The 19,724-nt window shown below is 47.0% G+C and overlaps 1 protein-coding gene across 7 annotated transcripts in view; it reads right to left on the reverse strand.

Moving 5' to 3' along the window:
• Nucleotides 1–616: 616 nt before the first annotated feature.
• SLC25A48 (solute carrier family 25 member 48) overlaps nt 617–19,724 on the reverse strand; it is a 41,775-nt gene continuing 22,667 nt past the window's right edge. The window contains exons 5-8 of one of the 7 annotated variants that reach the window (XM_032336652.1): nt 13,462–13,719; nt 10,978–11,111; nt 4,281–4,410; nt 617–3,354 (exon numbers count right to left, since the gene is read on the reverse strand). In XM_032336652.1, the coding sequence (XP_032192543.1) occupies nt 4,288–4,410; nt 10,978–11,111; nt 13,462–13,719 (515 nt within the window). In that variant the 3' untranslated portion in view covers nt 617–3,354; nt 4,281–4,287. The other 6 variants (XM_032336651.1, XM_032336654.1, XR_004284058.1 and 3 more) reach the window with 6 other exon arrangements.

The raw sequence follows: 19,724 nt of genomic DNA on the forward strand, positions 1-19,724 counted from the left end.
TACCAGGTGGAATTCCCTCTCACCTGAGGTTCACTCCACTACAGAGAAGTAAAAAGACAATAACAACGTAGATGGTGAGATCCCAAAAACACGAAGAGAAGTGGGACTCAGATACTCTCACCATGGAGGACCCTGGTCACAAGCTAACAGAAGCTGACATCTGTGGATGGTTCTGTTGACCTTTGCTGCCACCAAGTGGCGATTCTGCAGTTCCTCAGCTTAGAGACCCTTTGAGTGACTGATTTTTTTTTTTTTTTTCTTTTCTGTAGTGCTGCAGGAGGGAACAGAGAGATCAAGGAAGACGGTCCCAAAGGGGAAAGGAAAATAATCTAAGGATATTTTCCCCACCGGGATTTAAGCTAAGAATGGCAATTAATTTGTATGCCAGCTCTGCAGGCTGGTGGTGGCCACCCAGGGACCTACACTGGGGATTCTCAGGTGGCATTTAGCGCATCAGGAAAAGGCTCTCTGACTGATTAGGGATGCCTATTGTGGGCACAGAAGTGACAGTGATGTCATGGATCCATGCCACAGGACAGCCAAAGAGCAGTGGCCTTCCCATGTGGTTCTAGCAAGAGGGAAACTCAGAATAATGAAACCATCCTGGAAACCAGACTGTGGAAAAAATATTTTATTATGTTTCGTTCTCCATGTGACAAAAAGGCCCGGAGAATGCCCATCCCAGCGCGCTCAGCACCACGGCCTCCGAAGTGCCTTACCAGCGCTTGGCACCCAGGTGGCGCCCTTCCTGCCCACCTGGGCCACGAGAAGCCTGGCAGAAACACTGGATTCAGAAATGACCTGAAGAGGTTTTCAGTGTTTTTATCTGACAATGTGGAGACCAGGGAGCTCCTCCTCGAACTCCCAGTGAACACACAGCAGGCACACGGGCAGGGTTGACGTTACCCTGCTTTGGACCCAGCGCCAGGACAGATTGGAATTAGCTGGTGTCAGTCAGCAGTCCACTGCTCCCTTCGCAGGCAGCCGCTGAGGGGCCCCAGCCAGGAGGTAAGGAACGGAGTACTCAGATCAGGGAAAGAAGGGATTCTGAGGTCTTCTCAGCGCCAATGGCTGAGCACCCACCCAGCCCACAGCATAAGTGGAGAGGACGCCTTCTTTCTCTTCAGTAAATTCACTCCCATGGGTTTCTAGATGGTTGCCTTCAACAGTAGCACAATGAGGCTGTGGTCAGGTGACATTGGCTCTGGGGGGAAAGGATGAAAAAAATAGCCTTAACCTAACCAGGTTATCAGTCAGCAAGATCTAAGGGTCAACAACCCACTGAGAAAATCATTTCTGTGAAGCAACCGTGGGCGGAGGATCACCAGGAGAATAGATGTGAAGGGCGAGGAGATGGTCTGGGTTATTCCTAAATGTTCAAAAAAAAGATATTACAAGAAGAATCTGTCTTCTTTCCTTGAAATTGAATTTCCTAGGAATTGAAAGTAGATCAGTGAGGTTTGGAGCAAGGAGGTCACAGCAGGAGGTAGACCAGAATTATTCCAGGAAGCTTCTGGGACAGCGGATCCTGGTCTGTGGGTAGCGGATGGCCCAGCTGGCATCGTGGGCTTCCAACAAGCTGAAGAGCTGACTGCTGACCCAGGCTGGGACCCTACTTCTTTTCATGGTAGTCTGGTATCTCCCTGTGAACAGATAAAATGAACCACATCCCAAAGCACCACCTCAAGTGGCATTCACTGGGTTTCACACAGCCCTTGGGTCACTCGTATGTGTAATCCTGGGGGACAAATAATGGAGAGGATGAATGAAAAGTAAACGTTCTTCATGGGAGCTGGTGGGGGGTGAAGGAGAACTCTGCTTCTGCTCGTTGGAAGGAGGCTGTAGGAGTTGCGGGTTGGACTCTGCTCCCTGCAGACACTGGAAACAGTCCCAGCCCATCCACCACCTACATCCAGGGACACGAGAAAGTCACCCTCCCACACCCTCACAGGGACTGTGGGGGCTCTGTGGCTCTCTAATATGGATCATCTCTCACCCCGACCCCAGTCTGGACTCCCGAAGGAGCCACTAGTTCCCACGCCTTCAGAGACTGGACGCTGCTGTCACCTAGAGCTTGACTTGGGCATGAACTCAGAGCTACTTGGTAAATTCAAATCCAGGGCTTGATAAAGAGCCTCAAAAGCTGAAACTCTTTGGGTGAGATGATGAGGTCAGGATGAGGCTCCCGAAAGGTCAATGGGGATCCTTCTCTTCCACCAGAGAGCCACAGCCTCCTGTCCCATGCCTGTAGGCCAAGGCTAGCCCCCGTCTGTACCTCATTGTCCCAGGAGAGGACTTTCAGAAAGAGGAGCTTCCAACTGGGGTGGTCGCTGCTCTGAAAGGCCAAATCCAGGACCATCAGAATTTGGCCTACTAGAAACTTCTTCCTTCCTCCTGAAGTAGTTAATCAACAGGGTGGTGACAAGTGGTTGGGCGTGACAGCTCACGCAAGCGTCCACCTCTCCAGGAGCTGCCAGATCTTGGCTCTCAAGCCACCCTGCTGCTGAATATTTAACCACATAGAAAGACGGTCCTGAGCTCTTAAATAGGAAGAACGAGTAATAAAATAGTGCATAAAATAGGTGTTTTATTTTGTTCTGTTTATATTTTCTGTTGTTGTTTTTTTCTATAGTAAAGAGGCACTGATTTTATTACAGGATTTTTTTAGAAAGCCACTCTCTTCTGGTCACAGGGAGAGTGGCCAGTATCTGAGCACAGCTTTGAGAACCAGACTATTCCTCTGCCTTGCCCCAGACAAAACCCAAGGACAGTAGTGCTTCACACAAGATGTTTAAGTATGCAAAATGTGTGACTCCTCTTTTCCTTTTGTAAGAGAGGGCGAAGAGTCAAGAGAGCCATGAATGTGGGTGCTTTAGTGAAAAGCTAAAGCATTTGATATAAAGCCGCCGCTCCAGGGCTTGTCCTGGGCTCAGTCTTTTCGGCCTCATCCATCATGCCCTTCCCCTGGGTCTAGGGTCTGGCCCCATTCACACATGCCAGCAGGCCTTGGCTGCCCCAGGGTCAACAGCAGGGAGGTTTGCTAGACCTTTCTGACAAAGGCCATCCTTCTTGACAGAATTTGCAGTCACCAAGGCCGAAGCAAAATGGTTTCTTGTTGACTAGAAAATTCACTGACTCATTTCCCTTTGTCTTCTCAGGTCTGCAGTTACCACTGTGGAGCCAGAGAAGAAGAAACAGGGAGGAGGAGAAGAGAAGGAGCTGAGGGGATGCCGGAAGTTGATTGTCCATCTTCTCAATGATGTTTCTGAGTGGCCGTCTCTGTGTCAGGTTCCATGCGAGGCACCAGCAATAGAGACGTGAAGAAACAGTCACAGCTCCCCTAGGACTTTCACGCTGGCTGGGGAGTGAGGAAAGTCATCAGGCAGTTATGATGCAAGGGGATGTGGTAGGGGCTGAGCAGGGGCTGCAGGGGAGAGCCTACAGCAGGCACAACTCATCTTGGCTGAGGCATAAGGGCAGGCTTCCTGGAGGAAAAGACCTGTAGACTAAAGCCTGCATGACAAAGAAGAATTGGTGAAGGACAAGGGGGATGCGGTGGGGTGTGACAAGATGGTGTGAGGTTGGGAGAGTTTGTGCAAAGACCCAGAGGCAAGAGTAAGAATGTGATTTTCAGGATGCTGGTGGTGACGGGGTTGATGACTAAAACTTTACCTAAAGGGCAATGAGGGAGCCACTGAGGGCATTTGACGAAGGGAGTCACTTGCTCAGATTTCGTTTTTTAGATCCCTTGGGCTGCAGTGATCTTTTGCAATGAGAGATGAAGAAAGAAAGGGAGTAGGAGGCAGGGACCTCGGGAAAAGGCTGTCCTCCAGGGCTTTGGGAGCCACTGGTGGCTCTCAGACTCATGCTCTGAGTCCAGGAGGGAGGTGGGGAGATGATGCCTGTGACAGAGAGTGGACAATGTGGTTTAAGTCCTCACTTCTGGGCCTAACTTATTGAATTTGTATAGTAAAGTGAAGTACACTTCTCTCTGAGGGCTGCTGACACCACTGGATGGGAAAACAGATAGGTGAGCCCACTATCAACAGGTAAATTCTATGCCAATCTCAGTTACTGGGCACCTGCTCACTACCAGCCACAGGTGGGCATTTCAGAAGGGTCTTCTGATGACAGAATTGTAGCCATTGTAGCCCCAGAAATGGCAGAGATTAGGAAAAAAATGAATGACAGGGAGGTTTCAGAAAGTCAAGTGTTCATGGCAAAGCAGAGTGTGTCAAGCCCCAGGGAGGTGCACCTGGCTGGGAAGGAAGCACACTGACCTGGTGCTCAGGGGCTGGGCACGGTGTGGTCCCCACGGATCGCCTTCAGTGAAAGCTCATACCCAAGGAACATGGTGGCGCTCATGGGGAAGCCGCGCACGGTGTTCACCGTGATGCCTCTGAAAAACACCTGTGGCAGGAGCCAGCGTTATCACAGAGGAATGATCCAGACCCCCTGCAGGGCCACCACTGAGGCGTGGAGGAAGGACTGGGGATGTTGGCCACTAGTCCCAGGCTGGACTCCACAGAGCCCAAAGGACCCTGGTGAACCAAAACCACCCCAGATGCCCCAGTCATGCCTCTGCCTTGACCCACATCACCTGTGACTGGGCTTTTCCAGCCCAGCCTTGTACATATACACTAAATACTGTGGGCAAACTGTTCATCACAAACACCCACATACACTTGCTTAATTGCTGCTCTCATGTATATACCCACCTGCACGTGTGTACACACACACACACAGACACACATGCAAGCAAGCACCAAATTCTCTGGAACCTGGATATCCCAGCTCTGCACCGCCCTCACTTTGCAATGGTAGACAGAGCAGCCAGTCAGGACCAACCATTTTGACAGGGTGTCCTCCAAGGGGCAGAGTGGGGAAGAACTCAGGCCACACTTTTAAGACTGTAGATAAGAAAGCGGAGACACAGCTTTGGCATTTAACAGCTGTGTTACTTGGGCAAATGGCGAAGTCTCTGGAACTCAACTTCCCAATGGCAAAATGGGGGTGATGATACAACTGAGCAAATATGGTTGCCGAAGGAATAAACAAGATGCTGCTTTCAAAGTTCTTGTACAGGCCTGCCACGCAGCCAGCGTTCCTGGAAAGCTGATGGTCCCCTCACTCTCGTTCTCAGTAGCCATCTTTACACAGAGGGGCAGTCAATCTTCAATCATCAGTATGAGTGCTGAGGGTACTGGCCTGTATCGATGACCTGCTTAACTAGCCATTCATACAAGAACCCTGTATCTGTCTTCCATCCTTTCTGTTGCAAGGGCAGATGATAAGATGTCTCACTCCCTCTCTGAATCTTCCTGCCCAGTGCTGGGTAGAAGTTGATCAATGTAATATGGTTCCAGCCCTTGCCTGGTTTAAAACCTACCAGGGAGAGATAAGCCCCATGTGGGAATTATTACAATACAGTCTAGAATGTGATGACAATAGATCAGGGCTTTGGGGTGGGGGGAGGTGGGGAGAGCCTGTCCTTGAATGTCTTCCCTGGGAAGAGACAACACATCTAAGGGAAACACTACGCAAGCATAAATGATCCAGCAAGTGTCAGGAATATAATGTACACCTAGCTGACTCCTGTATATTTACTAAGTGTAATAAATAGAGCTGGTATGGGAATTTTGGAGAAGCAGAAATCCAGCCCTTGTACATTTCCCTAGTCTTCTTGGCTGTGAGGCACTGTGGTGTGAGGGTAGGTATAGGCCACTGTCACTGGCAAGGACAGCAAGATGTCTTCCTTCAGGCGAGGCTCCTGCCCCCTAGTACTCTGTGTCAGCCTGCAAGACATAGCCTGGTTATGATGGGGAGAGAATGGCCTTTGTGGGTTTGGGGGGAGTCTTGACCCTCACAGGGAAAGGAGTTGATGGACAAGGATCCCCCAAAAGGGAGCAAGTGGCTCAACTAAACACAGGACTGATTCAGGGGCAAGCAGGACACTTGTAGCATCTAATGTCTAACCTTTCTGGAATTCCCCAGGCTCACCCAGAGTGACTGAATAACAACAAGGAACTGGCCCGAGCTCCGAAAGGAAAATTCCATGCTGGGTGCTCATAAACACTCCCTTGTGGGCCTGTGCTTGGCTCTGCTCTGTGAGGCTGAGCCAGGCAGGGCCTAGATTGGAGTGTGGCCCTCCTCTCCCACAGTGCTAGGCCCTATGGGAACCATAGAACACTCCAGACATATAGACATGACCTCCTTCCAGCAGCCCTGGCCTTCTCTGCTCTAAGGCCCAGAGATGGCAAAGTGCAGACGTGCTGGCTTTTACCCTGAGCTTCTGGAACACAAAACCACCAGAGCTGGTCTCTCCTCATGAAGCCTCGATGGCTCCCCACTTCCCAGGGAAGTCTACATCCTTCCCTGGCCTGCCAAGACCCTTATGCTTGGGCCCTGCACTTTCTCTTGGAAGCCTCTTACACCTGAAATTCTGGGCAAGTTAACAACCTGTCTTTCCTCCAAGAAGCCAGCTCTCTTCCACCACTGGGTGTCTTCTGTTCCATCTGCTGGAATGTTCCCCAGGCCTAGCTGTATCCTTTAGCAGTCTTCCCAGGGCCACCCCAAGCTGGACCATGGCCCACTGTCTTCTGTGCACTCAGAATCTCTGCCATCACAGCACTTCTCACACTGTCCCTAACTACCCATCATCTGTCTGAATCCCTGTTACTCTCAGTCAGGGCAGTGACAGCAGAGCTCTGTGTGGTTTACCTTGGAACCCCCAGCATCTACACATCTGAATCCCCAACATTTATACTTCAGAACCCCCAGCATCTAGTGCTTTCCTTGGCCCAGAGAGCCCTTTATAAAACATAAATGAATCAGTGGACGGATGAATGGATGGATGGAGTGAACGAATTCCTTGTTGTGAAAAGGGAACAGTCTCTGAGCTTAAAGAGTCTTGCTGAGGTTGGTGGTAGTGGGGGATTCTGAAAGTGGCGGGACAGCCCCGGTCCCCAGATGGCAGAACAAAATGGCAGCCGGCTCTGCTACCTCAGGAAATGGCTCTTTCTACAAATGTTTCTCCTCACCTCTCCTTAGTCTCAAGTTCAGTCTCAAGCCACTGTCACAAACCCCCTCCCAACAGCCACCTCCGTGCAGCTGAAGGATACCCACTCCCTCTTCTGGCCTCCTGATCTCGATGGTAACTCTCCCAATGTGTGCAATGGCCCAAGTAGCCCATGACGAATGTCACGGCAGGCAGAGAACAGACTTCTTTTTTGATTTGGGAATGCCCCCAAAGTCCTAGACTTCTAATTCCCTTTATCAAAAAGGCTGCTTTCCTAGTAATCATGAAGTGAGTTACAAAGAACTGCCAAACTTGGCAGTGATTGGGTACAATCACCATTATTCTACTCCTTCCTCAATCTTTATCCCCACTGAGTTTTCCTTCCATAGGGAGGTGGGGACAGGTTGGCTTACTCTGCCTCAGTGTGCCATGGTACAAACAGTTTGGGAATGGATGCACCACAGAGCCAGCTGTGACAGGAGCCATCTACTGGGCCCCCAGAAAAGCCATTCCTCCTGCGGCTGGGAAGGACTTGGAGACAAGCCAGCTGTACAGGGCTATGAGGGACGTTGTTGTCACGTTTCTCTTTGTGTTTACGTGCAAACACATATAAAAACATATATAAATATAACTATCCACATATAAACTTGCACAGAATGTGAATGTTTTTGGAATACATTAGAAGAAACTCACAACAGTGATTGCCTTTGAGAGAAGATTGAAGACCAAGGAGGGCCAATTCGGCCTTATATCCTCTTTTACCTTTTGAAACTTCCTATGTTCATACATTATCTATTTTTAAACCAACTAATAAAAGAATTAAAAATGACTCGCAGTCAGTGAGTGGTTAATCCAAGCTGAATACTGCTACTTCTATCTAAAACCTGTCTCTGAATATAAACTATGGACCAATGCTACTGAGATTAAGAAATCAATCATCTGACCTCAGTTGCCTTCCAGGACCTTGTTACTAACAGAGCACAGTAATTTTTGGATGAAATAATATAAGCAATATATTAAGACTCTGTAGACTTTATAGGATTAGGACACATTAATATTTTGACACACACAGCTTGTGGAAGCCAGAGAGGACAATAACGATTCTGTCTTGCAAATATTGGAGATCTGTGTTTTGATCACTGATTGCTGTTTCTGATCACAGAAGTGCAAAGAGGAAAGGAGCCATGGTTGTTTCTTCTACCCCCACTGAGGCAAGTCCTTCCTCTTCTGGCCAATGCCCCTTTCCCCTGTCATTTTTCTCTTTCCTTTTCTCTTTTCTTTTTGGAAGCTAGATGTTAAAGACTAGGACATTCAAAAGCAACTTCATGTATGGGAAAGTTGGAAAGTGACCATGCATTCCCAGAGAAAGGCTCAGAAAAGAACTGAGAAGACCTTAAGTTTACACTTCGGGCTGATCTTTGGCAAAAACACAGCCTACAACAATCTGAAAAGTGAAACAATAAACAAAAACAATAACAAAACACACCAGACACTGGGGAAAGAGGGGAGAAATCTGATTTCCAGAATTAACACATAATTAAATTAAATTCATAATTAAAGTCTAATCTTCAATAAAAAATAATAAGGCATAAAATGAAACAAGAAAGTATGGTCCATTCAAAGAAAAAATAAATCAAGAGAAACTGTCCCTGAAAAAGACCTGACAGCAGATCAAGCTGACAAAGACTTTGGAACTACCTTAAAGATACTTGAAAAACTAAAGGAAGAGATGAAGAAAGTCCAGAAAATGATACATGAACAAAATGAAAACATCAATATGAAATAAAAAATCTAGAAAGAAAGCAGACAAAAATTCTTCAGCTGAAAAGCACAGTAACTGGAATGAAAAATTCACTAAAAGGATTCAAAGGTATATTTGAGCAGGCAGAAAAAAGAATGAGCAAACTTAAAAATAAGACAATGGAAATTACTGCAGTTGAGAAAAAGAAACAAAATTGAAGAACAGTGAAAAGAGCCTAGGGGATCTGTGGGAAACTGTCAAGGAAACAAATATACACATTATGGGAGTCCCAAAAGGAGAAGAGAGGGCAGAGAATGTCTGGAGTAGTAATAGCCAAAAACTTCCCAAGTTTGGTGAAAGACAGGACTATAAACATCAAAGAAACGTAATGACTCCAAGTAAAATAAACTCTAAGAAACCCACATCAAGACACATTATAATCAAACTTTTGAAAGCAGCAAGATAGAAGGAGCACATTATATAGAAATAATCCTCAATAGGTTTAATAGCAGATTACTTATCAGACACTTTAGAGACCAGAAGTCAACAGGCCAACATAGCCAAAGAGCTAAAAGAAAAAATGTCAGTCAAGAATCCTGTATCCAGGAAAACTATGCTTTGAGACTGAAGGTCTTATTCCCAGGTTCATTTCCAGATAAACAAAAGCCAAGGAAGTTCATCACCACTCGGTCTACCCTGCAAGAAATGCTCAAAGGGGCTGTGGAGGCTGAAACGAAACAGCACTAGAGAGTAACCTGAATCTGTACGAAGAAACAAAGAGCTCAGTAAAGGTGAATTAATGATGAGAGTGACATCAGCAACATGACAGTATAAAATGTCCCTATCTTGTCCCCACCCCAACAACATAAATTCGGCATCCATCCACTCACACAGGTGCCTCTGTGGGAGTTCTGGGATCCAGGAGCACATCCCGATGGAAGCAAGAGTCCTGCCTGCCTGTGTATCAGGGGCTGGGCAGAGAGACCTCAGTACTGGCAGTGGGAGCTTCAGCAGCCCATGGACTGGCTCTAGCCTATCTCAGCTGCAGTCTGGGAGCATCTGGAGAAAAAAGGACTTGGCCAGCGTGTGCGCGCGCGCGCGCGTGTGTGTGTGTGTGTGTTAGAGAGAGAGAGAGGGCGGTGGGGAGAGAGAGTCTGGATGTACTGGAGTGGATAGTGAGCCAAGACTGGAGGGCTGGGGATGAGGCAGCCATGTGAAGAAAGGTCCAGCATCCAGTAGTAACATTAACACTAGTGAAACTACTAACACTAATAGTAAAGCCAAGAACAATGCCTAACTCTTTGTAAATACACTCTATATGTTATGCATGAAGTTAAAGTATTTCTTAGATGCCTAATTTAATCCTACTAGCAAATATCCCTGTTGTTCATGGTAGGGGTGATTATCCTTGGAGAAATGGAGGCCCAGAGGTGAAACAGCTTGCCTGGACCTCCCCCACCTCATGAGTAGCCAGGCTGACTTTAACTTGAGTCTGCTGACTTGAAGGGGGAAGTCAAGAAACCTGGAGGGGCCCCCCCGGAGGTAGAACATGCATGACGGTTTCTCTGGAGGATACTAGGAGTTATCACAGGTGGCAATATAGACAGAGATGATTTTGTTTATAGCTTTAGATGCCAAACTTGGAATTCCGGTTGTCATCCTGGGACAGTTCAGACACCAGAAGGGGCTTGGATTTAGACAAGCCCTTTGGGTGCAGGGAGGAGGAAAGAGAAAGGAAGCAAGGCCAAGTTGCAGGCTTCCCCACAGCTGAGCCCAAAGGTGACAGGATGTGGACTCGAATGGGGTGAGAGAGAAGAAGACAGACCAGGGGACTAGACATTGTGAGATGTGATGACCAATGTGGCTCTGGGACCCCCTACTTGGAGGATGAGGCACCAAGTACTGAGTGAGGAAGTACCTCCAAGCCTTTCCTGATGAGAAGGCAAGCTTTGGTGACAGGGAGATGTGGGTCCAGGTCCCGGTTCTTCCATGTACCGGCTGCATGACCTCAGGTAGGTTACCAGCCCTCTCTGAGCCTGTCTCTTCCTCCAACCTGGGGCATGGACTAGATGAGACAAGGATCCTAAGTAGGGCTTGATGTGGTAACTGCCAGAACTTCAGTTTCCTGATTTCGCTCTCTGTAATCTCATATCCCCCAAAATGTCTGGCCCACCTTCCCGGGACTGACATGACCCCATGTCACCGCTGTGGGGCTTACTTTAAGACCTTCCTTCTGGTAACTCTGGGAGATACAATCCAGGACACCTTTGTATTTGTTTAAATAAACCCCATCAGCTTGGAGTCGACTTTTCACGACATCCATAGGAGTTGCTGTCCCCCAAGAAATTGCTCCTGTAAAGAGAGAGACAAACAGGTGTCAGGGACTGGCTGGTTGAAATCTGTTGGGGACGTGGCTCCCTGCCCCTTCCCATCATTTACAGGCTTAACAGCTGCTGGGGGACATGGAAAGAGCTCAGTCAGGACCTGTGAAGGCCATCCCTGAACTTCCCTCACCAGTCACTGTGGAACTTTAGAGAAGTCTCCTCCTCTGGGCCTACAGTACTGACCTTTATGGGGTTCCTGTTAGGATGAATAAATGGATGCACACAAAGCATTGAGCACAGTGCCAGGCCCACAGCCAGCGCTTTGTCCGGATGCCTTTATTGGCAGCTTTTACTGGAGAGACAAGAATAGGCCCCACCAATCCTTGGCAGTGCCTTTCCAGGGCACCAAGGGCCACAGCCCAGAGCAAAGGCTGTGGCGGAAGGCTTGCAGCTCCACAGAAACAGAAGGGACTCTGAATACAGAGAAGCTAAACAAACACTTGCAGATAGGCTGCTTGCCAATGAAGGGCCAAGTATTGGAAAGAGCAGGAAGGTCTTTACAGATCTGGTCACTTTTCTGAATATCTGAAACTGAAGCCTCGGGATGATGTAACACTAGGTCATCCTCACTGGAGAAGCTCAGGTGCCCTAGTTTGAGCACTTCTGTGACTTTAAAGGACTCTTGGAAAACAATGCCAGGTTATTGTATAAACATGAAAATTGGCACGTCCTTAGACAGGAAGAGAAAAACAAACTGATGCCAAAGTCCAGGGCAGCTGGTTTGCAAAGTTTAGTAATTGCTGTCCAGAGACTCCCAAATGATGCCTTAGCCTGTCCTGGACCCACTGCCCATCCCAGCCTCCAGCCGCCATGGCCTCCTGCCCATGATTCCCTGGGAATCCTCCACACCTCCCTTCCCTCTTGCCTCCTGCCGGATAATGGGGCTGCTTCCCCTGGAGTCTGTCCATGTACTCCCGGGCATACTCTCCTGTTCCTCAGCCCATGGGCAAGGGCAACACAAAATGTAGTCTACCTACCAGGGCACTCAAACCTGCTCTCACCAGAATCGAGAATGGTAGGGGCCTTGTCCTCTCAGCCAGCTAGTGCTTAGTAAGCACTTACTAGGATCTGGCAGAGGCCGGACCTCACACACATGAGGGCAGAGGGCGGACACTGGTGTTTGGCAGGTAAGAAATGGGCTTTGTTATGTGTTTGCTGAGTTTTGAGCATAGCTAATGATGATGATATGGGGGCGGGGGAAGTGGAGAAGAATATCAATTTTCTTCTTTCCAGAAGATCTTTCCCATCAATATCACACATGCTGTGTTATCAGTCTTTTTAAAAAGCATCCCTCTCTTGATTTCCCTACCTTTCTCTGGAGAGAGCTGCATACCACTCTTTCCAATCACAGCACAGCTAAACCCCTCAGACATGTTGTGTGTCCTCAGACTGTCCAATTTCTTTCATCCCATTCTCTCCTAGTCCCACTTCAGTTGAGTGTTTACACCCCTCTCTTCACCAAAATGGGTCTTGTCACAGTCCCTGATGACCTACATATTGCTAAATCCAGGCAGCAGGTATAGCAAGTGCAAAGGCCCTGATGTGGAGAGAAGCCAGGCATGGTCAGGGTGAAGCAAGGAGACCAGTCTGGCTGGAGCAGAGCAAGCAAGGGGAGAGGAGCAGAAAAAAATTGCAGAAGGGTAACAGGCAACTGGATCATAAAGGGACTGAAAACCACTGTAAGAACACTGATTTTTACCCAAAACGAAGTGGGAATACTGTGTGGTTTCTGAATAGGGAGGGTGAGTAACCAGCCCATGGTCACCAAATGAGGAAGAGAGGATTTGAACTGGGATCTTGCTGACTGCAGAGTCCCTGCTATGCTGTCTTAATTAGCTGTGTGCCCTTGGTCACTTAATCTCTCTGAACCTCAGTTTTCTCATCTGAAAAATGGGAAGACTGATTCTTCCCTTAAAGAGTTAATGAAATTCTCACTTTAGAAAGGGTTTGCTCTGTCAACATTCAAAAACAGTGAACCCCAATAACAGATTTCCTCTTCAAAGCTCAGTAATACCTAACACAGAAGAAAGGGTCAGAGTACATCTTCTGACTGGAAGTTCCACAATCCTGAATAGGAACTTGCCATTCCCACAGATCCAGAGGAAAGGAGAGGCAAAATAGAGGGAGACCATTCCCCATTCCCAGGCTTTCCTCTGACTGGCTCGGTCTGGCACATAGTAGGTGCTGAATAAAGAATTGTTGAATGAGTGGCTAGATGAATTGTGCCCTTTTCTGGGCTGAGAAGGGCATGATAGGCCTCCCAGTCATCCCAGGATAAAGGTCAGCCCAGGGACAGGGGTCAGTACGGCTGTCCTTACCTGCCATGCCACCGGCCAGCCACACGGCACAGGGGCTGGGGCCTGTGCAGGCCTCAGGTGTGATCCACTCATTCAGGAACACATAGGGGATGAAGTAGAGGCAGTAGCCTGGGACATCCCTCAGGAGCATGGCACCAACGCCCCGGTACATCCCTGCCAGGCCCTCAGTCCGCACGATGGTTGCGATGCAATGCACAGGCCCCTGGTAAATGGGCTGCACCCCAAGAGCCACTGCCCTGGGTTTCAAACCAAGGTTGGCTGCAAAGACAGGGAGAAGAAGATGAAAAGTGACCCAGGGGGCAAGAGACTGGCCCATCTCCAGCGCTGGAGCCAGCCTGGCCCATTGACAATTTCCACTCCCACGGCCTGTTGGTTTTTATCAAAACTTCTGACCCTAGCAATTCAAACCGAGATTCTCAAGCTCCAGCAGGAAGACCAACATGTGCAGCCAGCTGTACAGCCAGACTGGAGACTATTGCCTGCTGGGTGAGAAAGCACCAGGTGCCTGAAGGGCTTTTGGTCAACCACCGTTATGTCTTTGTAAGCAGCAGTGACTGCGGAATGTCCAAGATCAAAGATGACCAAGCTGTACCAAACTTTTCCCTGAAGCAGAGGTTGCAAAATCAATGTACTCTGTATGAGTATGTGGGTGTGTGTACTTGTGCACAGTTGGTTAAAAAAAACATACGAGTATCTTCTCCGATTCTGTCAGTTGTATAAGGGCTAGTATCCAAAATCCATAAAGAACGTATCAAACTCAACACCCAAAGAACAAATAATCCAATCAAAAAATGGACAGAAGACATGAACAGATACTTTTGCAAAGAAAACATCCAAAGGACCAACAAACACATGAAAAAGTGCTCAACATCACTAGGCATCAGGGAAATACAAATCAAAATCACAATGAGATACCACCTCACATCTGTCAGAATGGCTAAAATTAACAAGTCAGGAAACGACAGATGCTGGCGAGGATGCAGAGAAAGGGGAACCCTCCTACACTGTTGGTGGGAATGCAAGCTGGTGCCTCCACTCTGGAAAACAACATGGAGGTTCCTCAAAAAGTTGAAAATAAAGCTACCCTATGACGCAGCAATTGCACTACTGGGTATTTACACTAAAGATACAAAGGTAGTGATCCGAAGGGGCACGTGCACCCAAATGTTTATAGCGGCAATGTTCACAATAGCCAAACTACGGAAAGAACCTAGATGTCCATCAACAGATGAAAGGATAAAGAAGATGTGGTATATATATATACAATGGAATACTACGCAGCCATCAAAAGAAATGAAACATTTGCGACAACATGGATGGAACTAGAGGGTATTATGCTGAATGAAATAAATCAATCAGAGAAAGACAATTATCATATGATCTCTCTGATATGAGGAATTTGAGAGGCAGGGCAGAGGGTCTTGGGGGGTAGGGAAGGAAAAAAATGAAACAAGGTAGGATCGGGAGGGAGACAAACCATAAGAGACTCTTAATATCACGGAACAGACTGAGGGTTGCGGGGGCGGGGGGTGAGGTAGGGATGGGGTGGTGGAGGGATGGACATTGGGGAGGGTATGTGCTATGGTGAGTCTTGTGGAATATGTAAGACTGATGATTCACAGCCCTGTGTCCCTGGGGGCAAATAGTACATTATATGTTAACAACAACAAAAAAAAGCATATGAGATTTGGACCCAGACTGTTCTGGTTCCAAATCCAAAACCCACTACTTAAAAACTTCTCAACCTTGGTAGGCCACACTTTTCAGCCTTTGGTTCCTTAACTTTAAAAAAAGATAATAGGTCAGGGGCACCTGGGTGGCTCAGTGGGTGAAGCCTCTGCCTTCATCTCAGGTCATGATCTCTGGGTCCTGGGATCAAGCCCCATGTTGGGCTCTCTGCTCCACAGGGAGCCTGCTCTCCCCTCTCTCTCTGCCTGCCTCTCTGCCTACTTGTGATCTCTGTCTGTCAAATAGGTAAATAAAATCTTAAAAAGAAAAAAAAGATAATGGGCCAACTACTTATTGCATAAAAAGTTGCTAAAAAAGTAGATCTCAAAAGTTCTCTCCACACACACACACACACACACAGGGTAACTATAGGATATGACTAATGTGTTAACTAACCTTACCTCGGTAACCACTTCACAATACACATGCATATTAAATAATCAAGTTGTATACCTTAAATGTACACAATGTTATATGTCAATCATTTCTTAATAAAGCAGCAAACATTTCTAAAGGAAAAAGAAGAGAACAGGTCAGTATGCGTAGGGCAATATTATAAAGAGCTGAGCATGGTACTAGGAACACTGTAGGGGGAGAATAATTTACCCACAAATCATTACTGAGACTGAGACGACGGGCATGAATTTGGAGGATACATGGGCTGGAGGGCTGGACATGCTGTCCCTCCAGCCTTGGCTAGCAAGCAGTGACTCTGTCTCTTCCTTTTAATCCTTCCACCAGGCTCCCGTCTCCTTCTCTGATGCTCATCTCCCCAGCTGCGGACGCTTTATCTCAGCTTTGACTCCTGACCAGAAAGGCTCCCCAGTCCCAGGGCTGATGCAGTGCACTCTTATTTTCAACACTCCGTTCTTGAGGAACCAACATGGTATGGCCAGGAAAGAAACAGAACGAAGCTTCCCTGTGACACACACCTACGTTACCACCTGGGTTTAGTTCCCTGTATGTGGCATCTCACTTTGATTTTGCACATGCTGACAAAGAGGCAATAACTTTCATTACCGAACAGCTGAATTTCCAAGTTCCCCATACAGTCCCATCCTTATCAGATGAAAGGTTAGGAGCAAAGATTCAGGTTCATGATTCTATAGTCCAAACTGAAGATCTGAGAGTCAAGTACAACCTTTCTTTCTGCTCATCCCAGAAGGAGGTAAGGTAGAGGGGGAGATTCCTATTTGCCTGGGAAGTGTGCTTGGACAAATGAATCCTGTATTTTCTTTTTGTGCAAGAGGAAGAGACTAATTAGAGACTTGTGCATTCAGCCAACTACAGCATGGCCAGGAGGCTGAGTCCTGTTCACTTCCACAGCAGATCCCCCAGGAAGGGAGCAAGTGTGGTGGCCACCCCTGAGGGCAAAGGGCCTCTGAGCTCAGAGCAAGATCAGACACTGTGGTCTTTGAAAGCCCACTGAGATATCATTGCCCACCCCTTCCTTTTCCAAATCCACTATGATGCTGCCAGCGTCACCCTGGGAAATTCTGGGATGAGACAGAATAGATATAATTGTCCCAACATCTCAACCTTCCCTGGGTCATGCCCACGTCCAAGTAGCACTGACCTGACCCAAGAGTCAAGGTTTTCATGAATCAACTACCGGTAGGATGTGGTTCTCAGAAGTTACTGATTGAAGGAGAGTGTCCTGATAACATTCTGCTTATGTAGAGGTACAAATGTTGAAAAAAATACCTGCCCAACCTCCAACATGCCTTATCAACAAAACACCTGTACTTTTTTCCCTTTTCTTCCCAGGATAAGCAATAAGGAACTTCTCTGAGATTCTCCCACATTTGTTATATAAGCAATCTAGTTTTTACTGCTTAAGAATTCTCCATTTATGGCTATTAAAGCAATATAATTGTCAGGGGATTGCCATCCTCTGGAATACCAACATGACTCTAACTGGCAGCCAGCGCCTTCTGAACACAAGGCCACTGGAACTCCTTCTAGCTCCCTCATCCCCAGCGTTAAAGCGCACACACACACACACACACACACACTTATTTGGAAATAATTTCCAGCTTGCAATAAAGGTCAAAAAAGAAAAATTTATACAGAGAACACGCTTATACATCCTTTCCCTGGATTCACCTAATGTTAACATTTTACCTCATTTGTTTTATGGGTTGAGTGCTCTCTCTCTCCCTCCCCACTCCCATCTCACTGAACAGATGTCCCTGTCCCAGTGCATAAACTTTGCCTGGGCTGTGTTCATCTTCAAGATCAGTGACCTGACCCGGAATCAAGGGTTTCATGAATGAGGTATGGGTATGACTTGGCTTTCAGGAGTTACTGATAAGAAAGATCCTCATAAAAATCTTCCTTGTTTGGAGGTGCCAATGTTGGAAAAACATCTGATAAACTTTGAACTGGCTTTGTCAACAAGACCCAAACTTGCACTTTTTTTTTTTTTAAATCCTTTTCCGCAAGGTAAGCAATAAGGAAATTCTCTGTATACACATGCATATCTTTTTCACACATAGGTACATAACATTATTTTCTGAACCATTTCAGGGTTAGATACTGAATGGTTCTTTACCCTTAAATCCTTCAGTAATTGTTGCCTAACAATAGAGATACTGCCTTAAATGCCAGAGTAGTTATCAGTCTCATAATATATGTTGACAGTACCTGTACCTAATGTTACTAACTATACTCAAGTTACCAATTGATCTTGTACTGACCTGTATGGCATTCCTCCCTTCACTAGTGCAGGATCTAGTCCAGCGAGTTACTGCACTTAGTCGTCATGATTCTTCAGGTTCCTTTATTTATTTTTGTTTTTAGTAAGCACCACACCCAACGTGGGGCTGAAACTCATGACCCCAAGATCAAGGGTCACACTCTTCTGCCGACTGAGCCAGCCAGCCCCTAGTTCCTTTAATCTGGATCATTTCTACAGCTTTTCTTTCTTTTTAACGACACCAGCATTTTTTATTAGTGTGCTGCCTCCCTTCTTATGAATAAAACCTTCTTCATTTGTGGTTTGCTTCATGTTTCCTTGTTATCACATTGAGATGATGCATTCTTGGCTGAACTTCCTCCCCGTTCTCACCTCTCCTCCCATGAAGACTAATGACTCTCAGAAGCCCCTGGTTTTCTTCTCTGGCCTCCTGTCCTAGTTTTATTAGTTTCCTTTTGCAATTTGGATATAATTCACATTCAATAAAAGGAATAGCTTGTAGGTGTACATTTGATGAGTTCTGACAACTGCATGTACCTGGGTTACCACACCCTCCTGAGAAAATGACAGCTTAAACTTGAAGCAACCTGTTTGATCACAGCCCACTAAGACACAGTGAAGATTCCAAGCCTACCTACCCTTTCCTGATTGTTTTTGAAGGTATAGGAACTCTGTGACATCAATGATGTGTCACTCAATGAGAAACAAATCTTCCAGCTAGTCGATGGTTGTTGCTGGCCCATCTGCATTAGCAATAGTGGCATGGACTGTTCATATGGGACCACAAAGCAGAAAACAGAAGCAACTCTTAATCAGTTGCACCAACCAAGAGATGCTCAGAGGCTGGGCCCATCAGGGGGAGGCTCTCCTAGGGAGTGGGCGTGGTCTGAGAGGCGTGGCCCGGGGAGGCACAGTTTAGGAGGTGTGGCCCGGGGAGGAGAGCTTGAGACAGGACCTGGGGAGGTGTGGCTTGAGAGGCGTGGCTCCCGGGGGAGGTACGGCTTAGAAAATGTGACTGGGGGAGGCGGGGTTTGGGAGACAGGCAGGGCTTGACAGTTCCACTTAGAAAAGAGCTGAATCAGAGTTCTTGGTAACTCTAGCTGTTTAAAACAAACTTTGGTGACCTTTAAAAATGGACTTGGGAGGTTGCCTGCAAGCAGCTTTTGGAAATAGGTGCAACAGAAATGCGTAAATCTGCAGGTTGTTTGTGCAAAGAACCCAAGGAAGGGGGTGAGGTGCTTGGTGAGTGAGTACTTCGCTCACACTGAACCACCTGTTCTCAGCCAGTTGTTTTTGATCCTTCAGGGCTTAGCTTAGGGGTGTACACGTGCATGTAAAGGGATTCACATAGGGCATATTTTTTTCTGGGACAAAATGTATTTAGCTTCTCTAATGAGAATTTTTTGTTCCAAAATGCGGATTAAATTACAAATCAAACTTTGATCATTTTTTATCAGGAAGCTTTGCTATTGACACCATTTTTTTTTCTGTACTCTAAATGAAGACCCTGTTACCTTTTATGATGATACATATGGATTAAAACTCTGAAACACTCAGGATGCTTGTGATTTTCTTTGTTTTCCCAAATTCACTTAGGACCAATTCAATCTCCCTATATCAAGACAGGCAGGATGTGGGGCACCTGGGTGGCTCAGATGGCTAAGCATCTGCCTTTTACTCAGGTCATAATCCTGAGGTCCTGGGATCAAGCCCCACATAGGGCTCCCTGTTTAGCCAGAAGCCTGCTTCTCCCTCCGTTTCTGCCTCTCTCTCTCATGAATAAATAAATCTTAAAAAAAAAAAAAAAAGACAGGATGCTCAAAGTCAATGAAATTGG

Source organism: Mustela erminea, chromosome 3 (assembly GCF_009829155.1).
Source record: "Mustela erminea isolate mMusErm1 chromosome 3, mMusErm1.Pri, whole genome shotgun sequence".
NCBI classification, from domain to species: domain Eukaryota; kingdom Metazoa; phylum Chordata; class Mammalia; order Carnivora; family Mustelidae; genus Mustela; species Mustela erminea.